The sequence below is a fragment of the Entelurus aequoreus genome, linkage group LG19, assembly GCF_033978785.1.
Source record: "Entelurus aequoreus isolate RoL-2023_Sb linkage group LG19, RoL_Eaeq_v1.1, whole genome shotgun sequence".
Lineage (NCBI taxonomy): Eukaryota > Metazoa > Chordata > Actinopteri > Syngnathiformes > Syngnathidae > Entelurus > Entelurus aequoreus.
Window position 1 is genome coordinate 22,950,009 of NC_084749.1, and position 26,681 is coordinate 22,976,689.

The 26,681-nt window shown below is 40.8% G+C and overlaps 1 protein-coding gene across 3 annotated transcripts in view; it reads left to right on the forward strand.

Annotated features, from left to right (window-relative positions):
- The window catches only part of pde4cb (phosphodiesterase 4C, cAMP-specific b), a 234,224-nt gene that overhangs the window by 52,438 nt on the left and 155,105 nt on the right, over positions 1-26,681 (forward strand). The window contains exon 1 of one of the 3 annotated variants that reach the window (XM_062028108.1): positions 14,135-14,546. The exons of the other annotated variants lie outside the window; for them this stretch is intronic. Coding sequence (XP_061884092.1) covers positions 14,344-14,546 — 203 coding nt within the window. The 5' untranslated portion in view covers positions 14,135-14,343. Of the gene's footprint in view, positions 1-14,134; positions 14,547-26,681 lie in introns of those variants that run through there. 3 annotated transcript variants of the gene reach the window in all.

A 26,681-nucleotide genomic window follows, 5' to 3' on the forward strand; every position in this document is an offset into this window, starting at 1 on the left:
GAACACAAAAAAGGGTGCTGAAAGAGAAACAAGGGAATCCTAAATCTAAACAAAACATGATCCGAGCTAAGCATCATCACATATATGTCATCTGTGTTAGAATTCCACTTCCAATGAGAGAAACCTTGTTACGGTAAGTTCAACGTTGTAGATGTTTTCTATGTTTTAGCTGCGCATATGCTAACATTAGCGCTCTTATAACGTCATAATGCAAAACAATAACAGTGCAATATTTTTTCATAACATGGTCACTACTGCCTAGTTTCTCTTGTTGTATTCTTATTTTACTGTTATATTTTTATTCTCAATGTTGCTTTTTATTTTTATTCTTATTGTAATATTTTTCTATTTTGTTTCCATTCATACCCCCATTATTTACTTTTTACGTTATAAATTCAATCTCAATTCTGTACACAGCTGCTGGAATTTTAATTTTCCTGAGGGAACTCTCCTGAAGGAATCAATAAAGTACTATCTATCTATCTATCTATCTATCTATCTATCTATCTATCTATCTATCTATCTATCTATCTATCTATCTATCTATCTATCTATCTATCTATCTATCTATCTATCTATCTATCTATCTATCTATCTATCTATCTATCTATCTATCTATAAGTGAAAATGTGCGTCTTTTGTCATACACGACAAAACGTCATAGATGATATACCGTATTTTCCGGGCTATTAAAAACGCACAGGTATTTAAGCCGCACCCACCAAGTTTTAGAAGAAATAAATATTTGTACTTATATTAGCCACACCATAAGCATTAGATATATATCTGCACAAAATAATTTGTAAATGTTTATTTACATTATTCAATTATTTACATAATTGTTTCCAAATGGTGCCTGTCACATGACAGTAAAACGATTGATTAAACAAAACGGACACACGAGCTGCGGAAGCTAGCTCTCTAATCAGCTAAACAGACTCAATAACCCCACAATTACATTTTGGTGAATTTACGTAACTAAAACAATACAAAAAAATGCCATTGTCAGTTAATAATATCAACACAGACACTTGTAGACGTGTTAGCATGTTCGCTCCTGCTAACTACGCTAGCTCGATTACATTATGGTGGCACATACATACATGCATGAAAACAATCCTACAGACATCACACATGGGACGGTTTAGTAAATATAAATTGTTTTAGTTATATTGTAAAACTTACAAACCTTGCTTGGCGTGATGAATGGAGAATCCTTTCAAGCAGAACCGCTATGGCCGAATACATGCAATACATTTTCAACCTGCAGTGAGCGAACTCATCCAAAAGATGGCGCCATAGCACAAACAACGACACACCTTTTCAGTGTCTCTGTCTGTGTTACATGAAAAGTATTTGTTGAATACAAAACATTATGGCCTTAAGCGAAGAAAAATCCATAAATTAGCCGCACGGTTTTATAAGCCGCAGGGTCCAAAGCGTGGGAAAAAATTACCTCCCTGCTTGGCACTCAGCATCAAAGGTTGGAATTGGGGGTTGAATCACCAAAATTATTCCCGAGTGCGGCCACCGCTGCTGCTCACTGCTCCCCTCACCTCCCAGGGGGTGGAACAAGGGAATGGGTCAAATGCAGAGGGTGACTATCAGTGGTACTTTAACTTTTAATGTTCACTCCAAATATTGAACTGACATAAGGAAATAATGCTAAATTATTGAAGTGTACACAAACACCTCGAAATAAAGGTTTTACGCTGTACTCAATATGCATGTTTCTTTACTCAAATGCCTCACATTTCAGCCACCATTTTTATGACAGTTTATCTTCTCAAGGGACAAAACATTGCAAAACAAAATGTGGTTATACTTTAAAGCTGTTAGGATACAGCTTGGAAAGCAGTATAGATTTACTGTCTTCTATTCATATGTGTCTAAATTGCTGTCAACACCAGTGAGTATCAAGATAATAGCCTTGTCTGGAGCCAAGCATGGTTTGTTAGCTTCATGGTCTGATGCTGCATGAGTTCTGCTAAAAGACTTATACTGTGACTAGGGATTAGTACCGTTTACATTTAAATCGATACTTACAATTCAGGTACAAGGGTACTCAACGGTATCAATTTGGGATATTTCTGCGTCTGTTCATGTATCTAATGTGAATTTGTTTAATAATAAAATCCCATTTTTATTTTACATTTAACAGTGAGCTGATAATAATTGTGCTTTCCAGTTGATACATTTTTGTTTATTGTACCGCATTTTTCGGACTATAAGTCGCAGTTTTTTTCATATACTCCAGTGTGACTTACCGTATTTTTCGGAGTATAAGTCGCTCCGGAGTATAAATCGCACCGGCCGAAAATGCATAATAAAGTAGGAAAAAAACATATATAAATCGCACTGGAGTATAAGTCGCATATTGTGGGCAAATTTATTTGATAAAACCCAACACCAAGAATAGACATTTGAAAGGCAATTTAAAATAAATAAAGAATAGTGAACAACAGGCTGAATAAGTATGTTATATGACGCATAAATAACCAACTGAGAATGTGCCTGGTATGTTAACGTAACATATTATGGTAAGACTCATTCAAATAACTATAACATATAGAACATGCTATACGTTTACCAAACAATCTGTCACTCCTAATCGCTAAATCCGATGAAATCTTATACGTCTAGCCTCTTACGTGAATGAGCTAAATAATATTATTTGATATTTTACGGTAATGTGTTAATAATTTCACACATAAGTCGCTCCTGAGTATAAGTCGCACCCCCGGCCAAACTATGAAAAAAACTGCGACTTATAGTCCGAAAAATACGGTATGTATGTTTTTTTCCTTCTTTATTATGCATTTTCGGCCGGTGCGACTTATACTCCGGAGCGACTTATACTCCGAAAAATACGGTACTTCAGAGTCTCATTTTCAGGTATTGTATAGTAGACTTGCATGCAGTTGCAATTCCAAGACGTAGGACGGCAGTGGTGTATAGGCTACGGTGTGTTGCCTAGTCAGGGAGTAGTCTTTGCCATTAAGCTGAATGTCTGTCTAGTCTTTTGTTGCGCCCCTACAAAGTGGTAATACTGTAAGTAATGTATTGTTGAAACTCCATGGTAAAATCGCGAATGCCAATAGGTAGTATGTCTATGGCAAATCCAATGTGAACTAGCTACGAGCGAAAGCCTTTTAAGAGGGGTATCCTCACTGTATGTTGGAGTGTTTTCTATCAGGCATACTTGCTTTGTGGGCATGGAAAACTGCAACATTACCTAGAGGCAGTCCGACTCAGTCCGATATATCGAAATATGTTGATTTTACGGAAAGTGATACCCGGTAGTACCGACTAAATTTGATCGGTGCCTATAAAATCCATAACTGTGACGTTAAGCCATAATCACAAACAATGTATAATTTAATTTATTAGAGTGCACATTTGCCAGGCTATATACTGCCAGGGAGACTTTGTGGAAAATAATCATTTGCAGCTTCAGATTAATTCATTGGGCCACATTTTTTCTGGTCACTGATGAAAATATAATCACTTGCACGGCTGTGTTGTGGTTAGCACATCAGCGTCACGGTTTGGAGAGGTTTAAATCTTTGTTGGAAAATCTCTGCGGAGTTTTCCTTTCCTACAGTTACTCTGACTTCCTCCCACATCCACAAAACATACATGGTTTGATAATTGAACACGGATGTGAGTGTGAAATTCCTGGGAATGCCGGCTCTCTCTTCCTCCTCCAAACCCTCCTGCGGAGTGGGATATGCAACATCGCGTTTTGAAGTTTGCGCCTGGTAAAAGTGACTCTATGGGTGTTATTTCATGTCTCGAGGGCTTTCTTAATGTTAAAAACTGCATTTAAAAATAAAACAAACATTATGTTTACGCACCATCTGTATGAAAACATAGTATATCATTAATCATTCCTTCTTTGCATATATTAATTTTTACCACGGCCAGGCCCGGAACCAATTTATAGCGATAAACGATTCGATTCGAAATATGCAACTTTTTCTTTGACTACAATTGAGCATTCACCTACTGAAAATGCAAACGTTTTGCCCACAAACTTATTTCTAGTCTTGCAGCCATCACTGCTAATCATGCTTTGCCTCCCTTTCTTGTCGATAGTAACCTTTTTAAGATGGTCAAGTCCGTTTCAACAACATTAAAGATGTATACGTTGACAACACTTTTGCCTCTTTCCAGCAACTTTGTGATACATTTTCACTCCCTAATCAACACTTTTTAGATATCTACATGCCCACAGTTTCAGGTTTTCAGGTTTCCAAACTTACCGACTTTTAGATGCTATTTTGACACCACTTCAGACTTCAAAAGGATCAATTACACCAGGGGTGTCCAAACTTTTTCCACTGAGGGCCGCACACGGAAAAATTAAAGCATGTGGGGGCCATTTTGATATTTTTCATTTTCAAACCATAACAAAATATATGGATTTTTTATTTATTTTACCTTTAGGGGTCCCGGGGACCATAAAGGGTCTCAGTCATTAAAATGTTAAAAATAAGTCAGATTATTCTTTTTTTTAAATTATTTAGCGCTTACAGTAAATCTCTATATCAACTTCAAGTTGATACAAAGTAATACAAATTAAAAACAATGTTTTATGGCTTTTCTGTCAAAAACAACTTAGTTTTTTTTATAGTAAAACTGAAATATGCAATATTTAGTAATTAGAGCCCTAAAGGATCAATAATGCAGGACACCATTGATATTAATTCTTTCATATTTTTGAGTAATCACAGTGAAAAGATAAATAAAAAATCACTAAATATATTTGGGATCCAAAAGGTGCCCCACTCATAAAGTGAGACATTTTTATTAGGTTTTTCTTTTACTTTCAACACTTAAGTTACGAGATCAACTTCAGATATATCTGTCGATTTTATGCTGGAACAATTATTTTGGTTGTTTTATGCGCTTTTGTCAAAGAAAAATTTGATGTTTTTATATGCCTACTACACAATATATGCAATATTTACCACATAAAACATTTTAAAGTGAAATATTTGAAGTAATTGGAGCCCTGAAAATAATTCATTATAACATGGATTTTATGTCATTTTTTTGAGCAATGGCAAAAAAAGAAAAACAAAGAAAGACAAAAGAAAAAAAAACAGCCTGCATGGCAGCTTTTGTGTCAACATTGCAACTTTTTCTCGTCAGATTTCACCTCATTCCACTTTTTTTAATGTTCTTTTTTATATTTACAATAGTATTTCCAGAATGTGTGGCGGGCCGGTAAACAATTAGCTGCGGGCCGCAAATGGCCCCCGGGCCGCACTTTGGACACCCCTGAATTACACGTATTCACAATCACATTTTTCATTTACACCTTGAGTCTCTAAATTCTGAATTTAAGTGACTTTGGAAGGGTGACTTAAAGTGGTGAAGCTGTATTTTCATTTGCACTTTAATTTAATTGACAGTTTAGTTAAGAAACATATTCATTATTCATTTAGCTTATTTATTTTAGCACAACATTATACATATTGTATGTAAATGTATTGTTTGATTAGTACTTCTTTTTCTAATCAGCCTGACCTGAACCTAAGGTTTATTTGTTCAATTAATAATAATCTTTGTGATTGACCCATGCTTTTATATCAATTGACAAGGTAGTAAACTCTAAGTAGGTTAGATATAATTTCTGAAAATGAGCAAGATCAAGAGTAAGATTACTAATTCAGTTTTAATATTTGAGTGGTCCCCAGGCCCCTCTGTAGCGGAAAAGTTGGGCAACGAGGTCAACGAGGTTAAGAACCCTTGCTATAGTGTTGTCCCGATACCATATACAAAGTATCAAAATAATGTTGGTACCGGTATCGGTACCAACATTATTTTGCTACTTTTCGCTACTTTTCTAAATTAACGGGACCACAAAAAGTTACATTATTGGCTTTATTTTAACAAAAAATCTCAGGTTACATTAAACATATGTTTCTTATTGCAAGTTTAGAATAGAATAGAATAGAATAGAATGGACTTTATTGTCATTATATTTGCATATAACGAGATTGAGGACTCCAATTTAAGGTGCGGTAGTGGGAACAAATATGGGGTAAAAATAAATTACACAAGAGGTAATAAAGAAAAAAACTTAACATTTGAAATAAACAGACTACTATCCAATAAAAATAATAAGCAATCCTGTACAATATACAAAACACTGTAGAAATACAAAATACTGTACAATATACAGAACAAGACAAGAGTACCGTAGTAATAAATAACAATCAGTGTCGGACGTATTGCACTCGAAGGGTAATATTGCACAGTAGGGTATTAGGGTAGGATATTGTATAGGGGTGAATTATTATTATAAGTTAGAGTTCAAGATGGTGACAGCTTTGAAGTTTGTCATTAAATAAAATAGTGCACATACAAGACAACTTGTCTTTTAGTAGTAAGTAAGCAAACAAAGACTCCTAATTTAGTCTGCTGACATATGCAGTAACATATTGTCATTTCCCATTCTATTATTTTGTCAAAATTATTAAGGACAAGCGGTAGAAAATTAATTATTAATCTCCTTGTTCATTTCCTGTTAATATCTGCATACTTTCTCTTTTAACATGTTCTATCTACACTTCTGTTAAAATGTAATAATCATTTATTATTCTGTTGTTTGGATGCTTTACATTACTTTTGGATGATACCACAAATGTAGGTATCAATCCGATACCAAGTAGCTACAGGATCATACATTGGTCAAATTCAAAGTCCTCATGTGTCCAGGAACGTATTTCCTGAGTTTATAAACATAATATCAATAAATAAAAAAACGAAAGAAGATGTTGTGATGCCAAAAAATATCAATGTAATCATAGTAGTATAGACTAGATATGCTCCTCTACTTTGGTATCATTAAAGTGGATGTTAGGTGTAGATCCACCCATGGCGTTTGTTTACATTTTGACGCCGGTGAGCTACGGTGTGTAGTGAAACATGTTTAGCTATTCCTGGTCCTGCAGGGATGATACTTGTAAGAAACTTACTTTATTCGTCGCCATGGAGGCGAGGATTAGTGATTTAGAACTGAACTTTAGCCGCTAGGTAGCTAGCCATGTCTTAAAGCACCTCTTCCGGTGGGTGTTTCAGTTTTATAACTTCACCTTTATCGTTAGTTTTTAAGCCAAAATGCGTCCGTTCTCCCTTTTCTGTCTACACACTGTGTCTGCTTGTAAGTACATGATCGTCTGTTCGTAAAACCAGCAATGACACAACGTGACGACGGGGGCGCAGTGGGGGTGGTGGAACGGTACTTTTCAGAGGCGGTATAGTACCGAATATGATTCATTAGTATTGCGGTACTATACTAATACTAGTATACCGTACAACCCTACCGTGCTATATAGAATGACCGTGCTGGGAACTGCAGATGGAAATGAGCCTTTGGCTACAATTTGGCACATTAACATTTTATATGTTCATTAATGTGCATTGTCCCATGTACTATAACAAATGGTGACTTGGAGTTGTAATATACATCTATAAACAAGCTATTGATGTGTTTAGTGGGACAGGCGAAAGTTAAGTCGGAGAAAATGCGGTAGTTTATAAATTACTTAGGCCAATCCGGCTTCAGAACTAACCACTCCACTGACACATGCCTTCTCTATCTGACCGACCACATCAAACATGAGGTGGACGCGGGCAAATACTGCGGCATGGTCATGCTGGACCTTCAGAAGGCCTTTGACACCGTTAACCACGCTATACTGTTGGATAAGCTCAGAGCAATCGGATTTAACAAAAACTCATGGAGCTGGATGCAATCTTACTTGGAGGGGAGGGAGCAGGTGGTAGAGGTGAACGGCACCATGTCCCCCCCCCTCTCAGTGAGCTGTGGAGTCCCCCAAGGCAGTATATTGGGACCTTTACTGTTCCTAATATACATAAACGACATGTCATCGGCATGCGACTGTGAATTGTTTTTGTTTGCGGATGACTCTGCCCTGCTGGTATCCGACAAGGACAAGTCACAGGTGGAGAAAATCCTCAGTGCTGAGCTCTGTAGAACTTGCACCTGGCTCGCTGACAACAAGCTATCCATACACTTGGGTAAAACAGAATCCATCCTGTTTGGGTCCCACATCAACCTCAAGAAAGTCAATGACTTCACCATAAAAGTGGGTGACATTGTTATCACCAGGAAAGATGAGGTCACCTACCTAGGTTCCATTCTAAAGGCTAACCTTTCCTGTGATAAAATGGCAACCAAGGTAATCAAAAAGGTTAACCGACGAGCGAGATTTCTCTACAGAATCTCCTCTCTGGTCAACAAAAGCACCTTGAGGATTCTGGCGGGAACTCTCGTTCAACCCTTTTTCGATTACGCATGCACCTCCTGGTACCCTAGCACCTCCAAAACCCTCAAATCTAAACTCCAAACATCTCAGAACAAGCTAGTCAGGCTACTGCTAGACCTCCACTCCAGATCACACCTCACTCCTACCCACTTCTCTAAAGTGGGCTGGCTCAAGGTGGAGGACAGAGTTAAACAACTTGCACTGAGCCTAGACTATAAAATCCGCTACAGCTCCCTGATACCGAAGTACATTTCAAACTACTTCCTTAACGTAAATGACCGCCATAACCACAACACCAGGGGGAGCTCCACTAACCACGTTAAACCCAGATTCCGAACTAACAAAGGTCTTAACTCATTCTCTTTCTATGCCACATCAATGTGGAATGCGCTCCCAACAGGTATAAAAGAAAGGGCATCTCTATCCTCCTTCAAAACCGCAATAAAAGTTTACCTCCAGGCAGCTACAACCCTAAACTAACACCCTCCCCGGATTGCTAATAATCAAATGTAAACAATCAAATGCAGATACTTTTTCTTATGCCTTCTGATCTCTCTCTCTCTCTCTCTCTCTCTCTCTCTCTCTCTCTCTCTCTCTCTCTCTCTCTCTCTCTCTCTCTCTATGTCCACTACTTGCTGTCCATATCCTACCCCCCCCCCCCCTCCACACCCCTGATTGTAAATAATGTAAATAATTCATTGTGATTATCTTGTGTGATGACTGTATTATGATGATAGTATATATGATAGTATACACTACCGTTCAAAAGTTTGGGGTCACCTAAACAATTTTGTGGAATAGCCTTCATTTCTAAGAACAAGAATAGACTGTCGAGTTTCAGATAAAAGTTCTCTTTTTCTGGCCATTTTGAGCGTTTAATTGACCCCACAAACGTGATGCTCCAGAAACTCAATCTGCTCAAAGGAAGGTCAGTTTTGTAGCTTCTGTAATGAGCTAAACTGTTTTCAGATGTGTGAACATGATTGCACAAGGGTTTTCTAATCATCAATTAGCCTTCTGAGCCAATGAGCAAACACATTGTACCATTAGAACACTGGAGTGATAGTTGCTGGAAAAGGGCCTCTATACACCTATGTAGATATTACACCAAAAACCAGACATTTGCAGCTAGAATAGGCATTTACCACATTAGCAATGTATAGAGTGTATTTCTTTAAAGTTAAGACTAGTTTAAAGTTATCTTCATTGAAAAGTACAGTGCTTTTCCTTCAAAAATAAGGACATTTAAATGTGACCCCAAACTTTTGAACGGTAGTGTATATCTGTATCATGAATCAATTTAAGTGGACCCTGACTTAAACAAGTTGAAAAACTTATTCGGGTGTTACCATTTAGTGGTCAATTGTACGGAATATGTACTTCACTGTGCAACCTACTAATAAAAGTCTCAATCAATCAATCAATCAATCAATCAATGTCTACACTAAGCCGGATAACCCCTTAAACTAATAATTATTTAGCCTAAGCCCCGTTTCAGCCACACTAAAACATCGTTTAAGGTCCCCCTCCTTGGATATTTTTTTACACGGGTGAGTGTGCCGTCTACTTCTTGAATCTCCGGCTCTTAGCTTTGTATGGACTCATTGATCGTTTACAAAGTGAGTTCGGAGAGGAAGTGACGCCAGAAAGATCGCGCCCCACACAGAGGAAGTGACGTCAGAAAGAACGCGCCACAGCCAGCTTCATAATAAAGCAATATCGTAACTCGGAGCTAACCATTCGAAATATGGAGGCAAGTCATCAAGACATGCCTGTGTTTCTCCTTCCGTCTGTACAGACGCTTGTGGACATCACACATGAATACCTTAAGAGAAAGTGATTGCAGCTATTTCGGATACAACACATCTCAGACGGCAAGAGAACTTTCCAATATCCAGGTCAGCTGTGATTCTACTTACCGAAAAACTTTGTCCATTTGTCGAAGGAGAGACAACGAGAATGCAAGCTCCCGTGGATGTGATGAAAACGGGTAGGGTGTGCTTTGTATTACCAGGCCGTCGAGGGAAAACTATGGCAAACAGCGAACAGACTGTATCAGTTATTGTCCGCCATGTATGTCACGGACTCAACGTCTAGGTCCAGAGTATATAAAGTCACCAAAAACGAATGGACAATGAAAGTGAAGGCAAAAGACTGAGGAGTGTCCTGACCAGATATCTAGATCCCTAGTTTGATTGATATAAAATGTTCTTTATCACATTGTTTACGTGTCTAATCAAGATTTTATTAATTTATGATGGCTCAGGTGTGATTCACTACAATAGGGCCCCACAGCGCACTGGATTCCAGTTAATAGAAATACCACAACAGTGGATATTGTTCAGATAAGTTACCTTTAAGAACTTGCACACAAAGCAACACTGGAGTTGACTATGACGTGCGCATGCGTATTAGTTTAGTTTAGTTTAGTTTATTAAGGATCCCCATTAGTCTACACCACAGTGGAGACTATTCTTCCTGGGGTCCAGGCAAAAAACATCACACAATCACAAAACAAAAGATTACAATGCAGTACAACATGATCAATAATAAAATGTTGTAATGCAAAAATAGCAACAACAACAACAACAAAAAAACAATAACTTCGAGTTTACATAATAATGTTCATACCAAAGATAAAAAGAGCAATATAAAAATATATATATTTTTGCAAAAATTAAACAAAGAACCAATGGCCTATAATAAACACATTAGTGCAGTGTTTTTCAACCTTTTTTGAGCCAAGGCACATTTTTTTCATAAAAAAAATACAGAGGCACACCACCAGCAGAAAAGGTTAAAAAATGAAACTCCACCAGCAGGTTGTCGTGCCTTATTTTGAGTTTGTTGTTGTTTCCTGTGTGTACTGCTTTAGTTCCTGTCTTGCCCTGTTATTTTGGTGACCCTTCCTGTTTTGTTGGTGTTCTCCTGAAGTAGCTTCACGCCTTCCTTTGAGTGCTATCGCCCCCACCTGCTTTGTTTTCTCAATCAAGACTATTTAAGTTGTGCGTACGCTATCCTTTTTTTGGGACATTGTTGATTGTCATGTCATGTACGGATGTGCTTTGTGGACGCCGTCTTTGCTCCACACGCTGCAAGTTTTTGCTGTCGTCCAGCATTCTGTTTTTGTTTACTTTGTAGCCAGTTCAGTTTTACTTTTGTTTTACATAGCCATCCCTATGCTTCAGTGCCTTTTCCTAGCGGGACTTGCCTTTTGTTAATTTTCGGTTTAAGCGTTACATACCTTTTTACCTGTACGCTGTCTGCCGCTGTGCTCTGCATATTGGGATCACGACAAACCATCCTCGACGCGTTCCGACTTCTACAAAGCAATGAACTACCTGCTGCCACCTACTGATGTGGAGTATTACAAGATTACCCTGCCAAGCTCTACACAGCACAGGCACTAGACAACAGCACATTATGATTATTGATTTGCAAAAAATATTTTTTGGACCAATTAGGTGAAGTTGCATAATTTCCCACGGCACACCAGACAATATCTCGCGGCACACTAGTACAGTGGTTGAAAATCACTACATTAGTGTACCAAAGACAAACAATAAGTGACGAAAAAGTACCATCCATCCGTTTTCTACTGCTTGTCCCATAATAAATAAAATAGCATATTAGGCCGCGTTGCGCTGGCGGACGGGTCTTAAACGGTGGCATTGTTGTGTGTGGACACGTGTAAGGTTAGGTGGGATTTACCCTGGATAACCTTATCCGGCTTAGTGTAAACAGGGCCTTAATGTTTCTGTGCGGCTTGGCAGCAAATGTGTCACGGACTGGTACCTGTCCCTGGGCCGGTGGTTGGGGACCACTGATATAGACCACAAGGAAGTGTTTTAAATAGAGATGTCCAATAATATCGGACTGCCGATATTATCGGCCGATAAATTCTTTAAAATGTAATATCGGAAATTATCGGTATCGGTTTCAAAAAGTTAAATGTATGACTTTTTAAAACGCAGCTGTACGTAGTGGTACACGGACGTAGGGAGAAGTACAGAGCAGTTGCGTCTCCCAGTCATACTTGCCAACCCTCCCGATTTTCCCGGGAGACTCCCGAATTTCAGTGCCCCTCCCGAAAATCTCCTGGGGCAACCATTCTCCAGAATTTCTCCCGATTTCAACCCATACAACAATATTGGGGGCGTGCCTTAAAGGCACTGCCTTTGCGTGCCGGCCCAGTCACATAATATCTACGGCTTTGCACACACACAAGTGAATGCAAGGCATACTTGGTCAACAGCCATACAGGTCACACTGAGGCTGACCGTATAAACAACTTTAACACTGTTACAAATATGCACCACACTGTGAACCCACACCAAACAAGAATGACAAACACGTTTCGGGAGAACATCATCAATCAATCATGGGCGCTGGAGCCTATCTCAGCTACAATCGGGCGGAAGGCGGTGTACACCTGGACAAGTCGCCACCTCATCGCAGGGCCAACACAGATAGACAGACAACATTCACACTCACATTCACACACTAGGGCATAGTGATGAAATAAATCAGGTGATTGATTTGAGGTGATTCAAGCCTTGCATAAATATTGATGCAGCACGGTGGAAGAGGTTAGTGCATCTGCCTCACAGAATACGAAGGTCCTGAGTAGTCGTGAGTTCAATCCATTGAACTCACGACTACTCAGGACCTTCGTATTGTGAGGCAGATGCACTAACCCCTCTTCCACCGTGCTGCCATCAATCATTTATGCAAGGCTTGAATCAATCAATCAATCAATGTTTATTTATATAGCCCTAAATCACAAGTGTCTCAAAGGGCTGCACAAGCCACAACGACATCCTCGGTACAGAGCCCACATGAGGGCAAGGAAAAACTCACCCCAGTGGGACGTCGATGTGAATGACTATGAGAAACCTTGGAGAGGACCGCATATGTGGGTAAACCCCCCCCCCCCCCCCCTCTAGGGGAGACCGAAAGCAATGGATGTCGAGTGGGTCTGACATAATATTGTGAAAGTCCAGTCCATCGTGGATCCAACATATCAGCGAAAGTCCAGCCCATAGTGGATCCAGCAACATCCGCACCGTAACACAACATAAACACAACAGAACAAATACCCAGAACCCCTTGCAGCACTAACTCTTCCAGGACGCTACAATATACACCCCCGCTACCCCCTAACCCAACCCCTCCTCCCCCCTCCCCCCACCTCAATCGCGCCCCCCAACCCTGCCCACCTCAACCTCCTCATGCTCTCTCAGGGAGAGCATGTCCCAAATTCCATGCTGCTGTTTTGAGGCATGTTAAAAAAAAAGAATGCACTTTGTGACTACAATAATAAATATGGCAGTGCCATGTTGGCATTTTTTTTCCATAACTTGAGTTGATTTATTTTGGAAAACCTTGTTACATTGTTTAATGCACCCAGCGGAGCATCACAACAAAATTAGGCATAATAATGTGTTAATTCCACGACTGTATATATCGGTATCGGTTGATATCGAAATCGGTAATTAAGAGTTGGACAATATCGGATATCGGCAAAAAAGCCATTATTGGACATCTCTAGTTTTAAATATAGGAAAAAAATCATTACATGACCACTTTAAGTAACAATCTATTAGTAATATTTTGCAAGTTGTGTAAATTTAAATTTTGGATGACAAAAAGGTGATTATCCATTATGTTTATGTAATTTTTCTCAATTGTCTATAATTCTTGCGTCCAGTCCTATAAATAGCTCTCCATCCAAGAAAGCCTTTCCCTATTCAAAAATCCATTAAACGCTTAGAGAAGGAGCACTTTTAATGTTGACACTAGTGATGGACAGATGGTGAACAGCTCGCATCCAGGAGGGCGGGGAGAGAGCCTTAAAGGCCAAGTGAGAGAGGAAGGAAGACGGGGAGCCTCGCAGTGTCTTCTTTGGCACGGTGGAGCGTGGACAGCAGCGCGCCATGTCCCGTCCCGGTGACCGCCTCTAGTCTCCTTTTTCCCCCCCGTCACTGTTTTCCGGAAGAGAGAGTCGTCTATTAAGCAAATAAAGTACACCAAAAAAAAAATGGAGTGCGCGACGTTAAGCCGAGAGGGAGCGGGGCTCGCCAAACCACCCAAACATTTGTGGCGGCAGCCGAGGACCAACATACGGATCAAACAGCGCTTCAACTCGGACACCGAGCGCTACCTGTGCCGCAACCGGACCTTGGAGAAGCTTCGCCCCGTGCTGAGGAAGCCTCGTTTGTCCTGGCCCTCTTCGCTCAAACGGTAACCACTTTTTCTTCAAAATATACAACTTCCAAGGAAGTAGTGAACTCGGAAATGTACAAAAAAAAAGCGTATCAAAATATACATCACTTTACAAACGTTTCGGCTGGCAACCTATTAATCAAATTAATATGGCGCTCAATTATCTGCTCAGACCTCATTGATTTGAGGTTTTGCATCGTTAAATATACATATTTGTTCTCATTAAACATCAATATGCCTGCTTTGTATGTGTTGTAAACATATTTAATTATTGCCTTATTTATATTTTATTTCCATATATTAAAAACAACTCTCAGTATGATGCAGCTCTTTACTACAATGACAAACTGTTAACACAGGCAAGGACATCCAAAGTGCGGCTCGGGGGCCAATTTTGGCACGTGGTTAATTTTTTTTACCGATTTGTTTTTTTATTGGCTGTGGATATAAAATAATAATACGGCGTGGCGCGGTTGGGAGAGTGGCCGTGCCAGCAACCTGAGTGTTCCTGGTTCAATCCCCAGCTTCTACCATCCTAGTCACGTCCGTTGTGTCCTTGAGCAATCAATCAATCAATCAATGTTTATTTATATAGCCCTAAATCACAAGTGTCTCAAAGGGCTGCACAAGCCACAATGACATCTGCAGTACAGAGCCCACATAAGGGCAAGGAAAAACTCACAACCCAGTGGGGCGTCGATGTGAATGACTATGAGAAACCTTGGAGAGGACTGCATATGTGGGTGACCCCCCCACCCCCTTCCTAGGGGAGACCGTATGCAATGGACGTCGAGTGGGTCTGACATAATATTGTGAAAGTCCAGTCCATAGTAGATCAAGACACTTCACCCTTGCTCCTGATGGGTCGTGGTTAGCACCTTGCATGGCAGCGCTTGCCATCAGTGTGTGAATGTGTGTGTGTGAATGGGTGAATGTGGAAATAGTGTCAAAGCGCTTTGTGTACCTTAAAGGTTAGAGATGTCCTTTGTTGCCGATATTCGATATCAACCGATACCGATATATACAGACGTGGAATTAACACATTATTATGCCTAATTTTGTTGTGATGCCCCGCTGGATGCATTAAACAATGTAACAAGGTTTTCCAAAATAAATCAACTCAAGTTATGGAAAAAAATGCCAAACATGGCACTGCCATATTTATTATTGAAGTCACAAAGTGCATTATTTTTTTTAACATGCCTCAAAATAGCAGCTTGGAATTTGGGACATGCTCTCCTTGAGAGAGCATGAGGAGGTTGAGGTGGGCGGGGTTGGGGTGGGGGGAAGTAAGGGGTAGCGGGGGTGAATATTGTTGCGTCCCGGAAGAGTTAGTGCTGTAAGGGGTTCTGGGTATTTGTTCTGTTGTGTTTATGTTGTGTTACGGTGCGGATGTTCTCCCGAAATGTGTTTGTCATTCTTGTTTGGTGTGGGTTCACAGTGTGGCGCATATTTGTAACAGTGTTAAAATTGTTTATACGGCCACCCTCAGTGTGACCTGTATGTCTGTTGACTAAGTATGCATGCATTCACTTGTGTGTGTGAAAAGCCGTAGATAATAAGGTTTATTGGCGCTCTGTACTTCTCCCTACGTCCATGTACACAGCGGCGTTTTATAAAGTCATAAATTTTACTTTTTGAAACCGATACCGATAATTTTGAAACCGATACCGATCATTTCTGATATTACATTTTAAAGCATTTATCGGCCGATAATATCGGCAGTCCGATACTATCGGACATCTCTATTAAAGGTAGAAAAGCGCTATACAAGTATTATTTGTAAGGAAGGGATAGTAGTTTTTTTAGAGTTGGGACACAATGGACAGATTCCGTCCAGAGAATCCTTTAATCATCTTTATTGTTGAAAGGTAGATTTAAATGTGTATGGTTTTGTGTGTGTGTGGTCTAAACAAATAAAGAAAAGAGGAAAAATTACAATCCAATTATATACTCATTAATATGCAGCAATATACATGGATATGAAGGCGGGGATGAAGCACCAGCATCAGCCGCCCCATGAAGGGAGCTAGCTGTCTCTTGTAGAAGCTGTTTCCATGTGGAGAACTTACTGAAATCAGTAAGCTGAGTGGATGAAGCACAGGAAATAGTTCCAACGAAGGCGGATTTCCTCAGCTCTGTGGCATCCGGTTCCAGGTCAGATGTAGGCAAATTGGGCCACTCATTTTCTGGCAGGTGCTCCAGCGGTGCTCTTGGATCATTTCCTGCAGGGTGAGTCCACGAGTGATATCGTCTGCTGGATTATTCAGAGAATCAACATAAAGCCACTGAGTGGGGTTTGTTAGGGTTTGGATTTCGGTGATGCGAGTCCCCACAAATACTTTGAAGCGACACGATTCTGATCTGATCCAGTGCAGCACGGTCGTTGAGTCTGACCATAGCGTGATGCGATCTGAAGGGACACCGAGCTCTGTCTCTATCACTTTGGCCAGCTGTGCTCCTGTAAGTGCAGCACTGAGCTCTAGTCGCGGGATGGATAGTTGCTTTTTCGGTGAAACTCGTGATCTGGCGAACACGAAAGACACATGGGTGTGCTGATTGTCATCTACTGACTGCATAAAGGCCACTGACCCATAGGCGCGCTCGGAGGCATCGCAGAAGATGTGAATATGTCTAGTTGCAGTGGGAGTGTTCACAGTAAAAGATACATAGGAACGGGGCACCTTAAATTGTTGTAAAGTGGGAATCTCACGTACCCAGGTTGACCACTTGTCAAGGAGATCTGCAGGCTGGATCTGGTCGTCCCAGCCGAGGTTGGACTTCCACATATCTTGGATGAGCACCTTACACCGAGTGGCAAATGGTACAATGAATCCTAGGGGGTCATAAAGTTTGGCCAGGACACTGTAGACATTTCGAAGAGTGGCAGCTGATGATTCTGTTGTGTGACGCTTAAAACTCAGCGTGTCATTCAAACAATCCCAGCATAGTCCAAGAGTGGGTTCATGGAGGTTATCACTTGCTTTGGATAACCACAGCTCACTAGTTGCTGATCGTGCATCAGGTGGTAGATGGGCCACAACTTCTGGCATGTTGCTAGCCCACTGTCGGATCTCGAAACCTCCCTTGCTAAGAAGTTCACGCAGTGTCAATTAGAGCTTTGGCTTCTTCAACCTTACTCAGACTGTGGAGGCAATTGTCCACATAGGAGTGCTCAACCACTTGCATGAGCAGAGAGTATGGTGGCTCATAGTCCCTGACGTGCTGCTGTAAGGCGTACACTGCACAACAGGGGCTGCAGGTTGTTCCGAAAGGTAGGACCTGCCATTCAAAGATCTGCGCTCTAGATTCCCTGTCCTTGTTCCGCCACAGGAATCGAAGGAGTGGTTTGTCATGGTCAAGTAAGCGGATCTGGTGAAACATTGACTTGATATCCCCGCTTATGGCTATTGCATGACATCGGAACCGCAAGAGGACTCCAATCATAGTAGGGCCCAACGTTGGTCCAGGGAGGAGATGATCATTCAAAGACTGGCCATTGTAAGAGAAAGAACAGTTGAAGACCACTCTGTCTTTCCCATTGTGGTGCACCATATGATGTGGTACGTACCACGACTCAGTACTCTTTGCTGCCTCCTCTGAAGGAATCTCAGCAACGTATCCTGTTTTGATAAGTTTGTCCATCTCTCTACGATAAGAGGTTGCAAGGTGAGGGTCTTTGGCCAACCTGCGTTCAATGCTGCGCAAATTTGGCATTACAGCATCTGAGGGTGCACATAGCATAGTGCTTGGCTGGCGACGTAACAGGGGTGTCGCATAGCGCTGGATACCATCAACAGGTACACGCTTAGAGTCAGTCTGTAAAAGAGAGAGACCTTGTTGGTCTTGCTTGGAACGAGATACAATCTTCTCGCTGACGTAAGGGAGGGTATCGATCTGCCAGAGACGTTCCACATTCTTGAAAAGTTCGGTATATGGGGATTCAGTGGTCACGTGCAGACAGGAAGGTTGATGGGAAGATGCATAAATCACAGACGGACCTTGAAGGGGCCAGCCTAGGTTGTTACAGACTGCTATGGGGCCGCCAGATGGGCCTGCTCGCACCGGCTCTGTAGGAGCAAGAAGCTGAGACATATCAGAACCTACGAGGAGTAGCGGTTGCGCTCGATGGATAGGCAGCAAAGGAAGGTCTTTGAGGTGCTCGTAGCGTTTTTGGAGGGCCGCTACTGGATATGTGTGCTGAGATAGGCTCAGATTCTCAGCTGTGAAGGCATTTTTAATCCAATACTTCTTGCTTGGCTTGAAGATGGGGGAGACGTGAAGGCTGACTGACGAACCATTGAGCACTTTCACTTCTTGTTGAACAGTTCTCAGGTGAAGGGTTTCAGGATGCTTAGCAAGTTGTAGTTGCTCTACTGCATAGGGGAGGATGAGTGTTCTCTCAGAACCATCATCGAGCACAGCAAATGTCTCTAGAGTGCGGTCTCCATTTTGTAAGAGCACTTTAACAACTTTCAGCAAAACTCTTTGAGGGCTTTGAGGCTGTTCCAGGTAGACTGGGATTTTGGTTACTCATCATCAGGACTTGTTGAGATGACTCTTGGATCGTGTCATGCAGTACTGTGAGGTGCGTCTCTTTGCATAATTTACAAGGGCGTTTAAGCGTACATGCTGCAGCTTTGTGGCCACGACCGCACTTCCAACATCTGTTACCTTCTTGGATCCACTTATTGATCTCACTGGTATTCAGTTTCTTGAAGTCCAGGCATGAGTTGAGGTAATGCTCCTTAGTGTTGCAAAATGGACAATAAGGACTAGGTTTAAAGGGTTGTGACTTTGTCAGATTGGTGCTCTGGCTGCTACCGGTTTCACCAGAACATAAGAGAATTGATGCTGTCCTTTGTTTGGGCCATGGACTATTATAATCCCTCTTGGCAGGAGCAGGCCCCGGGTTGTAGAGGTGAGTGACTCGGCTGGCCAGGCGCTTAGCTTGAGCTTTAACTTGGAGCCAGGATGCCAGGTCGGGCAGGGTGTAAGTTTGGTTGGTACCTGGCTGTAGAATGCCTCGACAAAGACAGTATTCCATAAATCCGTCTCGGTGAGCAGGAGGCATTTTACTTATGAGGCGGTCAACCTGAGAACCATATTTGAGCTCGCATCCAAGGGGTCCCTCTAAAGTCCGCAGCATACCAACTAAGGTCTGAACTGAGAGAGCGAAGGTGTCGAAAGCTTCTGCATCCCCCACTCTGATCGCTGGTGAGTTAAGAATAGCTCCTAGTTCACTCTGTACTAGTTGTCTAGGCTGGCCATATTTGTCTTGTAGAGCCCCTAGCGCAGACGTGTACAGGTTTGGGTCATACATGAATGACTTGGCTAACTACAGAGCGTTAGGGAGTTTGAGCTGATTTAGTAGAACTTGATATTTATATTGCTCGCTGAGGTGAGGATGACTATTCATCAAGTTCTCTAGCGCCATCTTGAGTAGGGCGAAATCCCTTTCCCGGCCACTCTCAAACCTTGGAAGTACTGGTTTAGGAATGCCATAGGATGTAGCGATCAGCGTCTCGATGCCCGGGTAGGACCAGGGTGGTGCTGCCGGGGCTGGAGTAGCAGATGGTAATGTGTATTGAACATACTGCCCAGCAGTAGGAAGTGCACCAGCTTGAACTGGTGGTTGTGGTACCGAAGTTTGCATGGTTTGTGGCACTGCGGCTGCATGTGTCATTGTTGATGCATAACTAGATGTGGGAAAGACTGGCATATGTTGACTTGTGAAAGACACAGATGCAGGAGCTGTAGTGGGGGCTACTAAAGTCGGGACACAAGTTTGTGCACCTTGCACATGAATGGGAATCGTTGTCAATGGCTGTGTAATCGAGATAGCGGCAGCGGATTTCATTGGAGTTATTGATGGGAGCTGAAGCATGTCAGCAGCGGGCGGAGCTGACGTTGTTGACATTGCATCATCTTCAGACTCCGACAGGAAAGACTTGACAATACGGGCCATGTGTAAGTCTTTCTCCAGTTTCTTTAAGCGTCTGCGCCGTTCCATTTCCCTTGCCATATTCTCCTTGGCAAGGTGAGCATCCTCTTGTAGTCTTTGTCCTTCTTTAGCTTGTGCATCCAATCTCTTCGCCTCCAAGTCAGCTTTCCTTTCCTCCTCTATTTCTTGCTGTAGGTCAGCAAGCTCCAAACCTTTAATTCGCTCCTCTAGGGCAGCTGTTTGAACATCCGGAATATTTTGGAGCAGTTGAAGCCCATGCGATCGCCGAGAGGATCGACGTGAAGAAGCAGATGACTGGTACTCTGACGCACTCCTAGCTCTACTTGGCCTTGCTTCACCGTGTTGTCCTACTGGTAGTGATGAGATTTGGGCAGCAGGCAGTTGAGAGGGAAGGAGGGTGACATCATAAGGGGCCAAATGCTGTGGTAGTCGAATGTCTCTCTTCGGCCTGACAGAGGGCTGGTGATCAGCAGGTGATGACTCCATAGTGTCTGATGGTGGAACTCTCTCCGGCTCGAAGGACCAATGTAAGGAAGGGATAGTAGTTCTTTTAGAGTTGGGACACAATGGACAGATTCCGGCCAGAGAATCCTTTAATCATCTTTATTGTTGAAAGGTAGATTTAAATGTGTATGGTTTTGTGTGTGTGTGGTCTAAACAAATAAAGAGAAGAGGAAAAATTACAATCCAATTATATACTCATTAATATGCAGCAATATACATGGATATGCATACATAATATAACATAATATAATATAAAGGTGTGCATAACAACAACATATATACTGCATTTAACTATGTATGAACTTCCAACAAGTTTCTAAGATTCAGAGCCATACATGGCGATTATGTGGTCTCTGTCGCCATCTAAAGGCCAAACTCCGCCATCGCAGTTGCAATGACGTTAAATAAACTACACGTGAATATAAACGCCGTCAACGAGACTAATTAGCTCTCAATCGACCCAAAAACAACTGATCTTAGCATACAATGCGCCAAACATTTGCAGAAGTAGCAAGGCATGACATTCAGTTCAAATGCTGTAACAGTATGTGACAAAACTTACATTTAGTCGTCAACGCACACAAGGCTGGCTGCCACCACTGATTGAAACCGGCTATTCTGACAAAGACGTGCTTTAAAGGGGAAATGACGTCACAGATTGACCTATCAACCTAAATGCATAGGAACATTACAAAACTGGTTAAAGGCACACAATAGGCTTTCGTACATTATTATTTATCATTATAATAAAAAAACAATAACTCATTTTTTGCAAAAAGGCATAATGTAATGAGGGAATACTGACATGTTGACACTGGTATATTAACAATAACACTAAGACTTGTGTATCTCAATAAACAAGAATATGATTCTGGTCTTCTCACTATCTTAATCATTTTTAGATCTCACTGCAGCCTTTGATACCATTTCACACCCTGTCCTCCTCCATAGATTGCACAGTATTGGCATCACAAGCACACCCCTTCACTGGTTAAGATCATATCTCTCCCACCCCACTCAGTTTGTTCAACTCCGTTCATTCAAATCCCCTCCGTCTCCCGTATCCTCTGGTGTGCCCCAGGGCTCTGTTCTTGATCCCCCGCTTTTTGTCATCTACATTCTTCCCCTTGGCAATTTTTTCCGTAAATTTAAGATACATTTTCCCTGTTATGTGGATGACACCCAGCTCTACATCTCAACCAAACCAACTGCTTCTCTTCCTCCTTTCTCCCTTACAGACTGCCTCAGTGATCTCAAACTGTGGTTCTCATCCAATTTCCTCCAACTCAATAGTAATAAAACCAAAATCTTACTTGTAGGTACAAAATCCATTGTAGCCAAAACCAACAGCTTGTCCGTTATTCTCGGCAATTCCTCTGCCTCACCCTCTTCCCAAGTTAAGAGTCTGGGTGTCATCCTGGACAGCTCTCTCTCTTTTCGAGCTTACATAAACAACATTACCCGGTCTGCTTACTTTCAGCTACGAAACATTAATTGACTTCACCCATCCCTTACCCCACATACTACTGCCATACTGGTCCATAGCCTTGTCACCTCCTGCCTGGACTACTGCAACTCACTCCTGTTTGGTCTCCCTCACAAGTCACTTCACAAACTTCAGCTTCTCCAGAACTCTGCAGCCCGGATACCCACCAGAACCCCTTCAATCCAGCACATCACTCCTGTTCTGCAAGAACTCCATCGGCTACCCATCAAACACTACATTTAATTTAAAATAATTCTCCTCAATTTCAAAGCTATCCATAACCTTGCTCCGTCATATCTCTCTGACCTGCTCCATGTTGCCACGCTCTCACGTTCCCTAAGATCCTCTTCATCCATCCGTCTCACTGTCCCCTTATTTAAACTGTCCACCGTAGGTGCCCGAGCTTTCAGCCGCTCAGCCCCACATATTTGGAACTCATTACCACCAGACCTTTGTAACATAGACTCAAAACACACCTATTCCTGACTGCTTATCCATTGTAAATCTTATCGATCTTTGTTGTTGTTGTTGTTTTTATCCAATTGATTTTATTGTTTTGATTTTGTACGGTGTTCTTGAGTGCCCAGAAAGGAGCCTTATAAGTAACATGTATTATTATTATTATTATTCATATTTTTTGAAAACTCAAGTTTATTTCAGTAGTTCAGTTCAAATTCATTTTGGTGTTAATCTCTTGCAGCTAATAAAAAAAAGCCCAAAATGCATTGTCTCATGCAATTTGACAATTTGATAAAAAAATTCAGTAGGCCTATTGTGAAACGGGACCTATATGATGATTTAAATCTAAATTTAAAACGCTTCTTAGTGGTCTAGATAATATGTTTTGGTGTAAATTTTGCATACATTTTGCTCTTTTATAAACCGTTTTTTTCAATCTGTCTGCAAGATTCTGGGCACATCCCCAGTTTGCAAATGAAAACACGCCCCGCCCTCTCCAAAAGTATCATAATTAATTTTTTGACAATGTAGTGTTTAAATATATAACTTGAAGTCTTCACCGCAATTTTTTTTTCTAGGCACGGTGGAAAATTGAATTCATAAACATATAGATTCCCCTTGTGACATGATTTGTATTAAAAAAGCAGATTTTATCAACATTTATGTCAATGCATGTCGCACGTCAGTGTTGTTATGCACATGACTTGACTTGACTTGACTTTATGTATTCATGCTTGCAGTGGAGCCAAGGCCCCACTGAAAAAACAGCTGAACTTTACAATGAATATTAAACAAACAAAGATTAAAAAAATTAAAAGAACAGACAGTATTTTATATAAAAAAAAACATTTTCATTTTCAGGGCAACAGCAGCATGGAAACTATTAGCATTCTGGTATATGACTGTATTACTTATTTAATTAGATAGTATTATTATACAGTTTAATTGCAGTATGCAGGGTAGAGTTTTTAAGTCTCTTTGTCTTGGCTTTGGGCTCGGGTTCAGCCAGCTTATGTTGGTTCCTCAATGTCCTGGCAGTGCGGCTGCCTCGTGTTGGAAGTAGCAGGTCATGCAGAGGGTGTTGCTCATCATGCATATCCCTGACCAGCTTCACTGCAGCCTCCTCTCTCCTGGTCTGGAGTGATGGTAGGGGTTGTGAGATGTTTCCAGCTCTCCTCGTAATGATTTTACATGCTAAGATTATATGAAAATAATACTTCATCTTCGCTTTTTTGTGTTTCCTTGTAGCCTGAAGCAGAGCTTTACTATTGTCCAAATAAGTACGACCAACTCGCTGTGAAGTCACGGCGTAGCCAGACTGCAAAATCCTACAAACAGCATCCCAAACTGCGTGCAAGATCACGCCCAAATGCATAAATCTCTTTGAGGCTTTGGCATTGTTTAACACGAATAACCAACATTGTAACAATCTTTTTAAGTCAGAAAACATGAAATTCATCATAGGTCCGCTTTAACAATTGATCAAAAATTCAAAATGTAATGAGGAAAGGCTGACATGTTTACACTAATAACTAGGGGTGTCCTGATGTGATATTAATATTTCAAAAAATGTATTGCACTATATCGACTTGCATCTAAAATCTCTGATAAGCTCTGTAATACAAGAAGTCCTGTAGCACGTTTATTTGTGCAAAGCAGGACAGCTAATTAACATTGAATGTCCTCCAATTAGCACACAAAGTTGGTCTTTTCTTGTATTTTAGTAAAGTCATTTACAAAAGGTAAACATGATAGGGTGTAGGCTACCAGGAGCTAGCAGCTACACAAAAGCATACATAATGCACAAACTATAGACAAGCCTAATAAGTATCTTTAATTGAACACTATTGCACAACATTTGTCATTATAAATAGGTATCAAATCAGTTTCATATTACCTTAAAAAGTCTCCAAGGCATAGGCGTATTAGAAAATATCCAGTAGCAAACATGTCCCCTTCATTTAAATTACTGCGGCATGACGGCATGACCTTAACTTGATGATTTATTGGGGCCTCAAGGTGTCGCCAACAAAATGAATTACCACTTTTTAATTAGGTTAATGTTATTCAAACCTACCTTCATTTCCGGGCAACAAATCATGTCTGTTTTTAAGCCGCACCCACCTATTTTTTGGACCAATTGTATTGTGTAAATATATTGAGCGCACATGTTGATTGGCCGGAGGTGTACACATTGAAACTTTGAAATATTTACACAAGCTCTTGTGTTCGTTCACAAATAGAGTCGGTATTGTTGACAATTTTGTAAATTACAGTTTCACAAAATCCTCCTGAGCCTGATTTAAACTCTTGAAATCAAATAATTTTTGCTCGATAATTTAAATTTATTGAGATTCACTATTGTAAATGTACACGATATATGCTGTACAAATACACGACCCGAATATGCTGTTTTCAAGCACTCTCTTTGCTGCACAGTGCTCGAGCAGCGAATAAATAGTACCCTGGGATGCATACTTTTTAATGGCGACTAATGGACCTTGTGCAGACTTCTTCAGAAATACATTGTTTGAATGACAAAATAGTAAAAAAATCCCAAGGACCTGAACGACTAAAAAATGTACTCAAAAACAGCACTATATGGATTATGAGACACATTTTTTCATTACTGTATTTACACTTGAGCTGGGGGATGTGGAAAATAATCTCATCATGATATTGTTTTTCATAGCAGTCATATCAATATGCTGTTTTCAAGCACTCTCTTTGCTGCACAGTGCTCGAGCAGCGAATAAATAGTACCCTGGGATGCATACTTTTTAATGGCGACTAATGGACCTTGTGCAGACTTCTTCAGAAATACATTGTTTGAATGACAAAATAGTAAAAAAATCCCAAGGACCTGAACGACTAAAAAATGTACTCAAAAACAGCACTATATGGATTATGAGACACCTTTTTTCATTACTGTATTTACACTTGAGCTGGGGGATGTGGAAAATAATCTCATCATGATATTGTTTTTCATAGCAGTCATATCAATTTGTAGCACAATATAAATTACATCACTATTTTTGTCATGTTTGCTAATAAGTGAGAGGTGAAGACATCAGGAGATTATTTGTGATTTAATATGCAGATAACAGGCTCCATGTACAACGCAGGGCTATTCAACTGGCAGCCCGGGGACCAAATCCGGTCCGAGAATGATACCTTCAGTTCAAAACTTGAGAGACAAACATTTTTGCAGCAAATTCCTAAAAACACTAGAGAGGTCCGGTTTTATAGAGAAACTTGGACAACTGTAAACACTTTGGCAGATCCTTGTATTGACATTTTGTCCTTGCTTGCACACATAAAACACTGGGGTCCAATCTTGTGATTTACACAACTGAGAAACCCTTTTAAGTCCTCTCCATTTGGGCAGTTACATATGTTTTTCGTCATGTAACTTATGTAATCAAGATGTTGTTGTAGCTTGTTAACTTTAGAAGCGGTCAGTAGTCATTTGTTCAACTTCTTTGGTCACGTTAGTAGTGTTCCTCAAGGTTCCTTTTTAGGTCTTCTCTCGTTCATCGTTTAGGCTATTGAACTGGTGAGAGATTAACAGTTTTGTAGCAGATTCTTAAAAACACTAGAGTGCTGTCACATAGATTATCTTTGACTATGTTTTTTGCCTAATGTCCTTAAAAACAGCAGAGCGCTCCTTATACATCTTTTGAAACATGAACAAATTAATGTAATATTATTGAAATTGTCTCTCTCTGCTATTGGAGAA